The 12,313-nt window shown below is 38.0% G+C and overlaps 3 protein-coding genes and 1 long non-coding RNA gene across 4 annotated transcripts; 1 reads left to right on the forward strand and 3 right to left on the reverse strand.

Moving 5' to 3' along the window:
* Window positions 1–828: 828 nt before the first annotated feature.
* LOC147930502 (uncharacterized) lies at window positions 829–2,909 on the reverse strand. Its single transcript, XM_087476899.1, has 2 exons — window positions 1,847–2,909; window positions 829–1,673 (listed from the first exon to the last, which is right to left on the reverse strand). The coding sequence occupies exons 1-2, from the start codon at window positions 2,907–2,909 to the stop codon at window positions 829–831; spliced, it is 1,908 nt and encodes a 635-aa protein (XP_087333025.1).
* A 1,172-nt stretch (window positions 2,910–4,081) lies between these two features.
* On the reverse strand, window positions 4,082–5,699 carry LOC104731709 (protein DOG1-like 1). The gene is made up of 2 exons (XM_010451181.3): window positions 5,218–5,699; window positions 4,082–4,832 (listed from the first exon to the last, which is right to left on the reverse strand). The coding sequence occupies exons 1-2, from the start codon at window positions 5,585–5,587 to the stop codon at window positions 4,363–4,365; spliced, it is 840 nt and encodes a 279-aa protein (XP_010449483.2). The 5' UTR covers window positions 5,588–5,699; the 3' UTR covers window positions 4,082–4,362.
* Window positions 5,700–6,605: 906 nt separating this feature from the next.
* On the reverse strand, window positions 6,606–7,169 carry LOC147930503 (uncharacterized). The gene is made up of 2 exons (XR_015574138.1): window positions 7,138–7,169; window positions 6,606–6,959 (listed from the first exon to the last, which is right to left on the reverse strand). It is a non-coding gene; the product is annotated as an uncharacterized LOC147930503 (long non-coding RNA).
* A 2,849-nt stretch (window positions 7,170–10,018) lies between these two features.
* Window positions 10,019–11,132, forward strand: LOC104731711 (protein DOG1-like 4). Its single transcript, XM_087479775.1, has 2 exons — window positions 10,019–10,481; window positions 10,684–11,132. The coding sequence occupies exons 1-2, from the start codon at window positions 10,071–10,073 to the stop codon at window positions 10,966–10,968; spliced, it is 696 nt and encodes a 231-aa protein (XP_087335901.1). The 5' UTR covers window positions 10,019–10,070; the 3' UTR covers window positions 10,969–11,132.
* The last annotated feature ends 1,181 nt before the right edge of the window (window positions 11,133–12,313 follow it).

The following is a 12,313-nucleotide window of genomic DNA, read 5'->3' on the forward strand; positions in this document are numbered from 1 at the left end:
GACGGGTTTGTAGGTCGGGTCGACGTTTAGCTCGTGGCTCGTGACGTCCATGCTTATTCCGATCATGTCGTCAAAAGACTAAGCAAAGGTGGAAGCATTGTCTTTCAAGAATTGAATCAAGTCTGCTCTAATCGCTGGGTCAAGGTCTGCGCCAATCCCGACGCACCGTTTTGGGTCGCTCTCGTTGATATTGATTTCGTCGATCAAATGATGACTTCGAATTTCTTAAGGACTGGGAGCTGGTAACTCGTCCAGCTCTTTCTTTGATTGCTATAAATCGACTGCTTTTTGTAGTTTGCACTCAATAACGAAGCAGTTCCTGGCGTCTGCCTGATTTCCTTTGATCGTGAATATTTGGCCGGACAGAGGAAACTTGACACACTGATGGTAAGTTGACGGGAAGGCCTGCATGTCATGAATCCAGGGGGATCCTAGAATGATGTTATAGACTGCCGGCTTATCGACGACGACAAACTTATGCCACGAGGGTACGCCGGACACATAGATCGGCAAATTGATTTTGCCGGACGACATCATGTAATTGCCGTCGAATCCTGTGAGCGGCCTGATCGACCGTTTGATTTCTCTGTTATTGACTTCCATTTTGTCGAGGATGTATCTGAAGATAACATTGTCAGAGCTCCCTGTGTCGATCATAATCCTTGTTACCTCACTTTTGCCGATGTGCAGTTCGATCACAAGAGGGTCGTTATGTGGGAAATTGACTCCAGCCAGGTCGTCTGTCGTGAACGTAATTGGTGGTACGAAAGGTTGGACTTTAGCTGGCCAAATTGCGGCTGTGCCGACTTTAACGTAGTCTCGGATTGATCATACGAAATCTCTGCAGGCTGTCAGTCCCCCCATTATCATATCAACACGATGGCGAGGTGGCCATTGGGTCGCTGTTGGGTCGGCATAGAGGGTGTAAATGCCGAACTCCGTTGGAATTTTGATGCATTGATGGTACGTTGAGACCACGGCCTTCATTTTGTAGAGCCAAGGCGTTCCAAGGATGATGTTATATGTAGTTGGTCTGTCAACGACGGCAAAATCGAAGAGGTGAACCGTCCTACCGACGTATACTGGGAGCATGACCGTGCCTAGGGAGGTGTGGGAGTTTCCATCGAATCCGATCAAGGTTTGTACTTTTGGCATAACAAGGTGCAAGTCGACTTTTATCTGGGGAAGCGCTCTCCTGAAGATAACATTTACTGAACTTCCCGTGTCGATTAAGACATCCGGGACTAGGCAGTCGCCGATATTCATTTCAACGACCACATGTGCTGTAGGTGAAGTTTGCGACCCGGCAGCATCTTCTTCTCTAAACATGATTGGAGCATATGATCGGCACGCAAGTGTACCATCAGGAAACCAATCGCGTTCGGCTCTTTCAACATTGTGGACAGGATATACAAAGCGCGGCGAGTTAGGGTCAAATGGGAGGTTTCCCCTTATGACATTGATTCTGAGACGGGCCGGGGGTGGTGGCGCGTCTGCCGGCTGGTTTTCCTGTATGCCTGCCTGGTTACCAGCTTCGGGCTGATTATTGGGCGCTGGTCGGTTATTGGGACGACCCTGCTGCCCTAGGCGTCCTCGTGCGTTACCTCGTCTCCGTGGGGCGTTGCTTTTGTACTGGCGCAGCTGTACTGTGACCTCGCCGTTGAGATACTTTCCTAGCAGTGCATTCTATAGGTGCCTGCAGGACAGTGTTGAGTGTCCGGTGTATTCATGCAACTCACAGTAGAGGTTATGGTCGGGCTTCTCTCTCGCGCCTTTTGGTGGGGTCGTCAGTACTAGAGCTGACGAGCTCGCAGCTGGGGGAGGTGGGGCGTCATTGATGAGGTACGTTGCGCCGCGTTTCTTGCTTGTCGCTGACGAGGCTCGTGGTATACCTCTTTTGCTTTGCTGGTTGACAGCTGGGCTCCAGTGGAGGAGCGCTCTTTGTCGACGACGACTTTTTTTTCCTCCATTTCAATGTGGACTCCTGCTCGATGGAGGGCATCTTGGAAAGTGGGGAATCTGTTCAGCTTGAGATCTTCGCGGAACTTTGACTCATACCACAGAGCCTTTTGGAGGGCGGCGAGCGAAACGCTATGGGGGGCATTCACTTGTGTGGCAATCTTATTAAAACTATCCATGAACTTTCGCATTGGCTCATGCTCTCCTTGCTCGATATTGTGGAGGTCGGCGGTTGTCGCGGTGGGGATAGCCAGGATCGAGTATTGTTTTAAAAAGGTCAACGAGAGTGTTTGGAAGCTGTCGATTGAGTCAGGCGGCAAAGAAGAAAACCAGCCTAGGGCGTCACCATTTAGGTTTTCTATAAACAGTTGACACTTCCCTGCGTCGAGCTCTTCCGGGGGAAATTCGCATCGATGGATCACAATTTCAAAGGATGTTAAGTGATGAGTTGGGTCTGAGTCCCCTTTGTATGGGCTCAGGTGCTTGATTTTACAATCCGGACAAACGATGACCCGGCGAATTCGCGCAGTAAACGGAGTCTTCTGGGATTGCTCTAGCATGTGGTCTACATCAGGTGCCGCGCTGGTAGCCTGATGGAACTTGCTTGTAACATCTTTAATCTGACTTTTGAGCTCGGCCAATTTTCCGTTTTGGTTCTTCTCGGTTCTTATGGTGATTTCAGGCTGATCGGCATTTTCTTGCAACTTTGTGCAGATTTTGGAGAGGGAAGCTAAACGCTCCTCCGTTTTCCTGTCCTGGGCTTCCATCTTTTCGAGTATGCTTCTCATTAATGCGCCTACGTCGAGGGCGCTCGTTCCTTCTCCTACCAATCCATTCGGCATTGCCGGGGCTCGGGTCGGCGGTATTGGAAGCTCCTCTTGGGCTTGCTGAATGCGGTCCGGCGTATCCTCTATGTACCCGTCGCTTCCTGTGGTATCTCCTTCTCTCATCTCTCGAGTGTACTTTCTTGATGTTGGACTTTCTTTAAAATTTTCCCTTGTTTCTAATTTCCCTGAATGCGCACCAAATGTTGAACGAGTATTTCTACAAGCTCGAGGATAATAATTAAGGAAAGCGAAACAAAGGACTTTATTAAGATTGTCAAAGATAGTCGAATTACAATATGTCCGTTATAAGCCGATCGGCTAATTACAGAGAATTGTATTCTCAAATTGACTAACAATACTGAAAGCTAGAATTGGACTGACTCCAGATTCCTGCCCTTCGTTACTTGATGTCTTTTGCACGCTGTTCTCTTGGTATTTATAGTTGATGGGACGCTTCACCTTTCTGCCTCGGGATCGATGTGGTATTGTCTCCAAGCAAAGGTGGTGGTCGTTTCTTTGCAGGCCATCGTTTACTGGGCTGTCCGTCTCAATTGGGCCTTCTAGAAGCTTTGTCGGCCCTAAGAGAGTTTTGGTCAGTCAACATTTCTGAAGATTAAGCTGATTGTTTTGTGAATGGGCCAGAAGGGAAGCCTGTTAAGGCTGGGTGAAACCCATATCCAATAATATTGGCTGCACCTGTAAGAGCGCAATGGCCTTTGCTCTTTCGATTGCAGAAGAATATGACCCATTCATTTTTTTGGCACAATTTTCTGATTATAGCATGCTCGTTTTCACAATTTACATGCTCGTAGAATTAGGTAATTGTATTTTTTTTAGTAAAGCACTAAGCAATTTGGTTAAACAACTTGCCAAGGTAAGAAGTACTTTTCTGTAATCAATAGTATAACATTTCAATTCTCGCTACCATTCATCAATTATCAAAACATATTTTCTACGGGTATATACGTACGCGGGAGAGTCGACCCCGACAAAAGAGATGACTCGCCTTTAATTGACAATGGAAAATGACTAAAATTGCGGTCGAGTCTTGTAAAGATCTTTTTACCGAGTGCTGACTGTCAGCCGAGAACAAGTTACCGCCACATCACAAATATCCTACCATCACCAATACTTTTTATTTGTCATTTTTTTCCATCTATGTTATGTCACTTTTTTTTGTCGCCACCCTAAGGAGTCGTTCTTATACATCACAGTACTGTCTATCACACGTGGACGTCGAATGGGTCGAGAATTCTAAAACCGAATACGTAAAGTGATAGGGTCCGTCCAACTCATATATAACTCATCAATAATAGACAAAAGATGAACTTACACTGGAAATATCTAACGATAGTAGAACAAAAGTATTACAGTATAGCGATATTATCCTAAAAATCTACGAATTAAAGCATTTTCCTTACTACGAAACTAAACAAAACAAATGTTCTAAAAATCTAAAATACTACTATATAATGCCAAGATCAGTCCAATCTTTTTTATTTTATTTTATAACAAAAAAAAGATAAGTCTAGTCTTGTTATTATTGTATGACCTAACTATTTATTAATGACAACAATCACTCTCCGGCAACTTCTCCACCGGAATCACCACCATCATAAGCTTCAACCCGGCGATGTTCTCTACATCTTCCCCACTCATGCATCGCCAAATGAAGTTTTTTCCCGGCGAGAAGAAAATCCACCGCCTGAACCGCCGTCAAAATCTCAACGATCTTAGTCATTGTGGTCAACCTCAGCTTATCTGCTTCAACTAATAAACCAGCCATATCCTCTTCATGCTTATCAAGCGCACGCTCCACCACCACGTCAGTTTCGCCGATCTCCTCTTTGTAAAATGCAGCCATGGCCATAGGTATATCCGCCGTGTCCTCTTGTAAGCTTGCAGATTGCCTACTCAGCTTGTTCTCTGCCTGCACCGTTTTCAGATGAAGCTCGTTGATCTTGAATAATTGCTCAGCCGTTAGATCACTCATCGAGTCTTCTCCTCCTATTTCGCCATGTGTCTCACCAAGAGCCATGCTTAGATCTAGGGAAGGCCAAATGAAATTATTGTTATTTATTTATTTTAAGCAACAAAATTTTGAAGTGTTATTATCATGAAAAATAATCTTAAATTTTATATCAAAGCTATATACGACATTCTATCCTTTCTAGATTTGTTGCTTGTGTCCATACTCCATATTACTAAATTCCAATTGTATATGTTAAATCCAAAAAACTAAGCATCAAAAACTTTTTTAAAATAATAGACCCGAACTTAACAATTCCAAATCACAGATATTTATTTCTAAATCTATAGTTTCCAAATTAAATGGACTTAACCACTACTAAATAAAGAGTTTTGCAACTTTCATGCATGGAACCCTAAAATTTACATATACAAACTTGAAGTATTCTGAGCTAAGTCTTACCGTCGATGTTGTTGTTACATAGGAAGCTAGAGAAACGGTGCTCAGTTTGAGACCCACACATGGCGTATATGAGTCGTATAAACGAAGAAGGACGACAACCTCCAATCCAAAGAAGTGCGTTTTCAAGACAAGTGTTCCATGTCGGAGCGTAATAGTTTGAGCTATATCGACGAGAGTGTTTGGACCGTTTTCGGGCGTAATCTTCAAAGTCTCGGATCGCCGTTCGTGCCAAATCTCGAAGCTTGGCATCATCTTTTTCACCGTTGGATAGAGCTTGTTTAAGCTCCGTCATGCGTCTGGCTTGTAAACTCATCCACTCGTTATAACAATCTTCTTGAACTTTTTCTATGTTTGAGCTCGGATTCTCCATTTTTTTTTTTCGTTGAAGTTTTGAATTTTCTGTTTTAGTTTCGTGCGGTATATATTGTTTTAGATTATGCACCAGTACCAAACTTGCAATATTTTATTTATATATGTATGTTTGTTTTAACGTTTTGTGTTTATGCTTAGGAGTTAGGAAAGTTGTAAGAAATGCGTATTTTGAGGATATAAAAAGCCAAAACAAAGAAATGCATGGGAGATACGTTACGTGCAACCACGGTCACGTACGGAGACGGAGGACTTCTCGTTTTTTGCAAAAAAGAAAAAAATTTACTACTAACTTTTGTCGTTTATTAACATCAGTTTATTAAGTAAGTATTTTTTGTTGCATGCTCTCCTCTTAGGCGCTCACTGCGAGCGGTCATCATCGAAAGCGGAAAAGAGTAAACCTCTCGACTAAGTTACCGAAGTTTATATATATATATATATATATATATATATATATATATATATATATATTTCAATTGATGCAAATTAGAAAAGAAAGGTAGCTAGATAACGACAACGCGTGACAAACAAAAGGTAGATATAAAACGACAACAACCTAAAAACTATATTGTAATACCTTTTATCAGTTGTCGAAGACATGTAGTGATGTAGAGGCTTTTAGATAATGGAAAAGAAAACTGTCTACACGAAAAATAATTAGACAACACCTTTAAAGGTTTAGAAATCATAAATCTAAGGGGTTCGATAATACGGGGTCGAAAGCAAACTGAAATGAATAGTCGATATATTTGATACACTGATATACTGTACAATACACTAAATTATTAATATTCAGAATGAATTTTCTAAATGTCAAATATATTTGGTTGACAGAAAAAGAAAAAGTTTTGATATATTTGGATTCTATAATTTGGTCATTTTCAACCAACCAAAAAACATAATTCTTTGGATTTCGACGGTAACCATATACATATATACCTCGGAATAAAATTTGAATATTAACTTCTTCTACAGCTAATTGTTTCATTTATACGGAATATTTCATAGAATACTGAAAATAAAGATAATGGGCAAAGATAAAAATTTAATATAATGGCCAGTAAAACTCTTTTCTCACTATTTAACTCGTCTTATTTTTTATTTATAATTATTTACCCTACTTAATTACTCGGCGAGCTAATATATAACATTGAAAAATTTAACAAAGGCTCACTGAAGTTAATTAAGACTTACGCTAAAGAGCATCTTCATTGTGCCCTCAGCTCTCTTGTCTTCTTCTCACCTGCGCCTCTCTGCGCCCACCGAGTCATGTGCTCTCCACATTTAATTTTTGTTGTTGGGAATCTCTACTTTCTTTCTTCTCCTCTTTATTTGTTTGTTTCTTATTGCCAAAAAAAAAAGTATTGGTAAACCTGCCAAAAAAATTATGCTTAAAATATATCCACATCTTCAAACTTACAAATACAAAAACAATTTCACACGCATTTTGAAATCTAAAAAAGAGAAGGAAAAAATAAAAGAAATTTGGTATCAACTAAAAGAGGATCATATTTATCAGTCTTGAAAAATTTTAAATTTACAAAATCATACTTGTATATAAAAAAAAAAAATCAGTTTATTTCAAGGATAAAATTCGGTAGAATGAAGTTGTTTCTATTTATAGTTTAGTGAATCTAGACAACGTACTTTGGGAATGCTTCCGTCCATGAGTTTTCGCGTAGGCTCGTCGACACGTGACATACGTGTCTCGTTTTCAGGTAGCAGATCTGTAACGCTTGACTTACTCTATTATATGTACCGTACTTACGTGATCTTCATATATATCCAAAAACAAAGAGAAATTTTGGTTTCTTTTCAATCAAATCGAAACAAAAATAAAAATTGGAAATTGTTCGATTAGAATTTAAAACTAACATTATTGATTATCTATTGTAAACCCGAAAATTTAAATTGAATTTGGAAATGTCTGTCTATCCATTTATTTTTTCTCTCTTAGTTTATCATCGACTCTGAAACGAATAAATAAACAGGTACGAGACATAATATCTTCTTCCTAAATCGAAAAGATAGAAGATTCAAGATAGGAACGATATACGGTTATGATCACGAAACCCTGTTTTGCTTTCTATTAGTTTCATATATATCTTGATAGACATTGTTTTTCTTTTCTTCTTTTTTTTTTTCTTTCTTTCTCCCTAAGTAACTGCACCAATAAAATTTGCATACTATATTGCACCTCAGCTAAATGGACTGACAAGAAAGATCGAGGTCTCACATTTCAGAATTTATAACGAGTCCCATACTCGAAACAATTGACTTTTCCACCACGTCCTTAGCCATACTTCCGTTTGCAGCCCATCAAAGGCCAGCCAACCAGAAAAAAAATTAAGAAGCCCACTTAAAATAGCTCTGGTCTCAATATTCTTGGCTTGTATCTGTGTAAACTGAATCCAATACCGCTCTGCATGTTCATTACTTGGAGTTTTAAGTAACAAGACTATAACTAAAACATCTTCCTTGGTCATCTTTTCCAGCGCTTCATCCTTGTTGGTTTTTGGATCTCTATTTATATACATTTGGAGAATTCTGCAAAAGAAGTTAGAGGATTTATCAAGTAGCTAATCGGATTTAAGCTGATCATACAAAGAGTTTTATGGATCTACAAGGATATCAGCTTTGATGGTAAAGCGGTGATGAAATGAACAGAGCTTGCGGCGGTAAGGCCAGCAAGCATTGGAGACTTATCAAACACATCACACGTGTTCTAAAGTTGGATTTTTATTGTGTAAAATATTATAAGATATTTTATCCTTATCATAATATGTAAAAGTCTAGCCTGTTGGGCTTATTCCGTAAACCACTTGTAGTAGCCTTAATGGACTTTCCATTTCAATGGAATTTGGCCGACAAAAAAAAAAGTAACAAGACTATAAAAATAAGGTTAACTTTTTACAAATATACACACAAAATCATCCTTTTTCTGAAATGGCTTTGGTGATTTATATCTAAATATCAACCATTAAGCAAATACAAACTCTTTATCCAAAAGTAAACTTACAAAAACATATCTCTTTTTTTTTTTTTTTGAAACACACAAACAAACATCTCTTCAGAGACCAACCTTCAAAGTTCAAAATATAACCAAAACTTAATGGTTTCCTAGTATATAGATTTGATTACATATATAGCAGATACATATGTACATTTTACATACACACACTAGCTAAGCTAGCAGAGGTTGACTGGCAACTTACGTGGGAGATATGTTCCACGTTGACGCTAATGGTGGCTAGAAGAGTGACACGTGAATCCACGTGAGCCATCTGTTCTCTGTATGACCTGCCGTTTCAGGTCTCTCAGAAGTCAAAACCCGTTAGCCATTTTTCGATTGTTCTTTACTAGTATTATAGTATTTTCATTTTATTGATTTTATCAACACATCAATTTCTGTAGCTGTTGATTTATATGCATGAATGTTCTCATTGTTATATTAGTAGTGGTTTGTTAAATAACATGCGAGGAATTAAATTCATCACATTATATATATATATATATATATATATATATATATATATCTGTAATTAATCAAGATAAGTAATTTAAAATTAAAAGACTATTTAGTAATTTTGCAAAGCGTCACATATTTGCAGTCGGCCACTGATGCGCGTAAGCCATGCAACTATTGTAATCTCCCTTCCCTTCCATCTGTTACGTCTTCTCTTTCAAGGTTTTGATTTTTCTTTCACAAAAATTAATTTATTAGTGTTGATTTTTTCTCCGATGAGCGTTATGAAAAATATACACGTATAAGTATTTATTACGTTTAATTTTTTATACACATACGTATATATATACACTTAAAAATAGATATACGTTCCACATGTTGCATGTACGTCGACATTGTCGATCGAGGTCCTCGTAATATTGTTCTATGCAGGACTATATCGTCAAATACTCGTCCATGTTTTTTATAAGATTTTGTATTGAAATTTAAATTCAAGACTCAAGAGAATTCACCATATTAGTAACATAGACTAAAATATGAGTATTTGATTAGTAAACCAAGAATATTGTTACGATTCCGGAAAATTTTCGTCCTCTGTCTAAATTTCAAATTATATATAATGTTTTTGGTTATTGACTTATTGTAAAGCTTTTGTACCTACATCCATACATTTATTAAGTCGAAATGTCACTTTATTTGTTGAATTGTTGACTTCTAAATCACTTTATTAGTTGAACTGTTAGTACTTGATGATCATTTTTAACGTAACGAAATGTCATTTTATTTGTTTAATGTTGATCTATTATTTGCTTCATTTCTTAAACTTTGTGATTCCGTACGTAGTGTTGGTATTATTAAACCATGACGACGATGTAATATAGTAAGATAAAATATGATTACATATGCATGCACCTGCGCGGAATACATATATGTAAGTGTATATATAGATAGACGTAGGTATATATATATTGTCCCACAATGCAAAGTTTCTTAAAGAATATAACAAGTAAAGAGCTAAATGAGAAACCGAGTAGAAGAAAAGTTCCTAGAGTTCTACGAGAATTGGGTTATTCAACTTGAGCAATATCTTCATCAACTTTTAATTGCTCATAACACCACTATGAGTGAGATCGAGCTTAGAGCTTTGATCTCGAAGCTAACCACACATCACAAAGCATATTATACGGCAAAATGGGCAGCCATAGGAGAAGATGTCTTAGCCTTCTTCGGACCGGTTTGGCTAACCCCGTTAGAGAAAGCTTGTTTCTGGTTAACCGGATGGAAACCTTCGACGGTGTTTCGGATGGTAGATAGGCTGAGGAAGTCGAGGTTGGTGCTTGTGGAGGCTCAGGTGAGGAAACTGGAGGAGCTGAGAGCTAAGACCAAGTTCGAGGAGCAAAAAATTGAGAGGGAGGTTGAGCGGTATCAGGTGGGTCCATGATTTGATCCGTACGGATCTTTGATTTTTAAAACTATTATTTCCAAACATTTGGTATTTTATTTATGAATTAGAATTCTTTATTGAAATTTCAACTGGATTTTATTTTTCTTAGAGAAATATGTATTTAACAAATTCATTAAAATATGTTTTTTCTTGGAAAATATGTCATAAACTTTAAGACTGTCTTTAGGTTGCTATGGGTGATAGGAAGATGGTTGAGCTTGCGAGGCTTGGATGTCACGTAGGAGGAGAATCTGTGGTGGTGATTGAGGCAGCGGTGAAGGGTTTGGCGACGGGGCTCGAGAAGATGGTGAAGGCGGCGGATTGTGTGAGGCTGAAAACGCTTAAAGGTATTTTAGACATATTAGCTCCACCGCAGTGCGTTGAGTTTTTGGCAGCGGCGGCTGCATTTCAGGTTCAGTTACGTCGGTGGGGAAACCAAAGACATAATGTCACTCACTCCTGTGGTTACTGACACTTACGTACCTAAGGATAGTTTCGTCTTTTGTCATGTGTTTTTTTTCCCCGTATTTACAAAGTCAATGAGAAAATTTTCACTTCCATATATCAGCAATAGAATGTAATTTCATGGCTTGAAATATATGATTATATGAATGTGAAGTTGCAAGTTGAAATATACATCAAGGGACTACAAAAATAAGCTAGTTGATACGAAAATAATTATAATTACACATATTTCATCAGAAATATAATACATCCAATACGTGACATATACTAGTACTATGCATTATACAAACACACGTTTTGAAAATCGTATATATCAAATCCATCGAGAAAGGACACACTAATCAAACAAACCGAACGTTGAAAAATCAAGAAACCAAAAGCTCATATAAGAAAAATAAAATAAAAAATGTTACAACCCTCGGTCTTTTATTGTTTTATAATTCTTAAGGTAGAAGTCATTGTCACTATTATGTGCGTGTAGATACGTACATGTTCGTGAAACTAACTTTTGAAATTACTACGTGTTGATCACTGATACAAGAAAAATGGTCAAAATCAACCTCAATTATTTGCTGAACATTTTTTCATACCTAAATTTCAACACAGTGCAAATAACAATCTGAATTATATTAAAATTTAAATTTACTATCTGAACTATATGAAAATTGTCAATTTCAATATATGCTTAAATGATATTAAGTCAGAGTTTAATGGTACTGAGTCAGATTACATGTGGCGTCTACGTGGCAATAGGACTTACCAAAACTAAGTCGTTTTGGTCATTTTTAGGTGTATTGTGGCAAGAACCAAAGCGTTTGACAAAAAATGGGGTATTGAAGTCCGTTCTCGAGTTTGGTGTGAGACTTCATTTTTGGTCATTTATTGCTACAACACACCTAAAAATGACCAAAACGATGTAGTTTTAGTAAGTTCTAGTGCAACATAGATGTCACGGATCGTTTGACTCAACACCGTTAATTTTGACTTAACATTATTCGAACAGACGTTGAAATTGATAACATTTTATATAGTTTAGGTAGCAAATTTGAATTTTAATACAATTCAGGTTATTATTTTTATTTGCAGAGTGTTGAAGTTTAGATATGAAAAAGCGTTTGACAAGTTGGGATTGATTTTGGCTGTGATTTCTCTCACTGATATATATGCAAAATGGTCGAACTTTGAAATTTCCTAAACTACCCTACGATTCATAGGTGAAAAAAATGGTCCAACTTTAACATTGTGGCATTCATGAAGAATGTAAATATATGCAGAGAAGCATTACACAATGGAGATATTTGGACTCTTTTCCTTCATTCTGCTATGAATCCAGCTAGCAAAGGTGTCCAGCA

The sequence above is a fragment of the Camelina sativa genome, chromosome 12, assembly GCF_030686135.1.
Source record: "Camelina sativa cultivar CO46 ecotype springtype chromosome 12, ASM3068613v1".
Taxonomy (NCBI): domain Eukaryota; kingdom Viridiplantae; phylum Streptophyta; class Magnoliopsida; order Brassicales; family Brassicaceae; genus Camelina; species Camelina sativa.

What these genes read in the sequence shown, in the direction of transcription:
- LOC104731709 (XM_010451181.3), bottom strand. Translation starts at nt 5,587, where the DNA reads ATGGAGAATCCGAGCTCAAACATAGAAAAAGTTCAAGAAGATTGTTAT. An exon ending in ATGTAACAACAACATCGACG is followed by an intron (nt 4,833 to 5,217) that starts GTAAGACTTAGC and finishes GGCCTTCCCTAG; the next exon opens with ATCTAAGCATGGCTCTTGGT.
- LOC147930502 (XM_087476899.1), bottom strand. Translation starts at nt 2,909, where the DNA reads ATGAGAGAAGGAGATACCACAGGAAGCGACGGGTACATAGAGGATACG. An exon ending in AGCAAGAAACGCGGCGCAAC is followed by an intron (nt 1,674 to 1,846) that starts GTACCTCATCAA and finishes ATGCACTGCTAG; the next exon opens with GAAAGTATCTCAACGGCGAG.
- LOC104731711 (XM_087479775.1), top strand. Translation starts at nt 10,071, where the DNA reads ATGAGAAACCGAGTAGAAGAAAAGTTCCTAGAGTTCTACGAGAATTGG. An exon ending in GGGAGGTTGAGCGGTATCAG is followed by an intron (nt 10,482 to 10,683) that starts GTGGGTCCATGA and finishes GACTGTCTTTAG; the next exon opens with GTTGCTATGGGTGATAGGAA.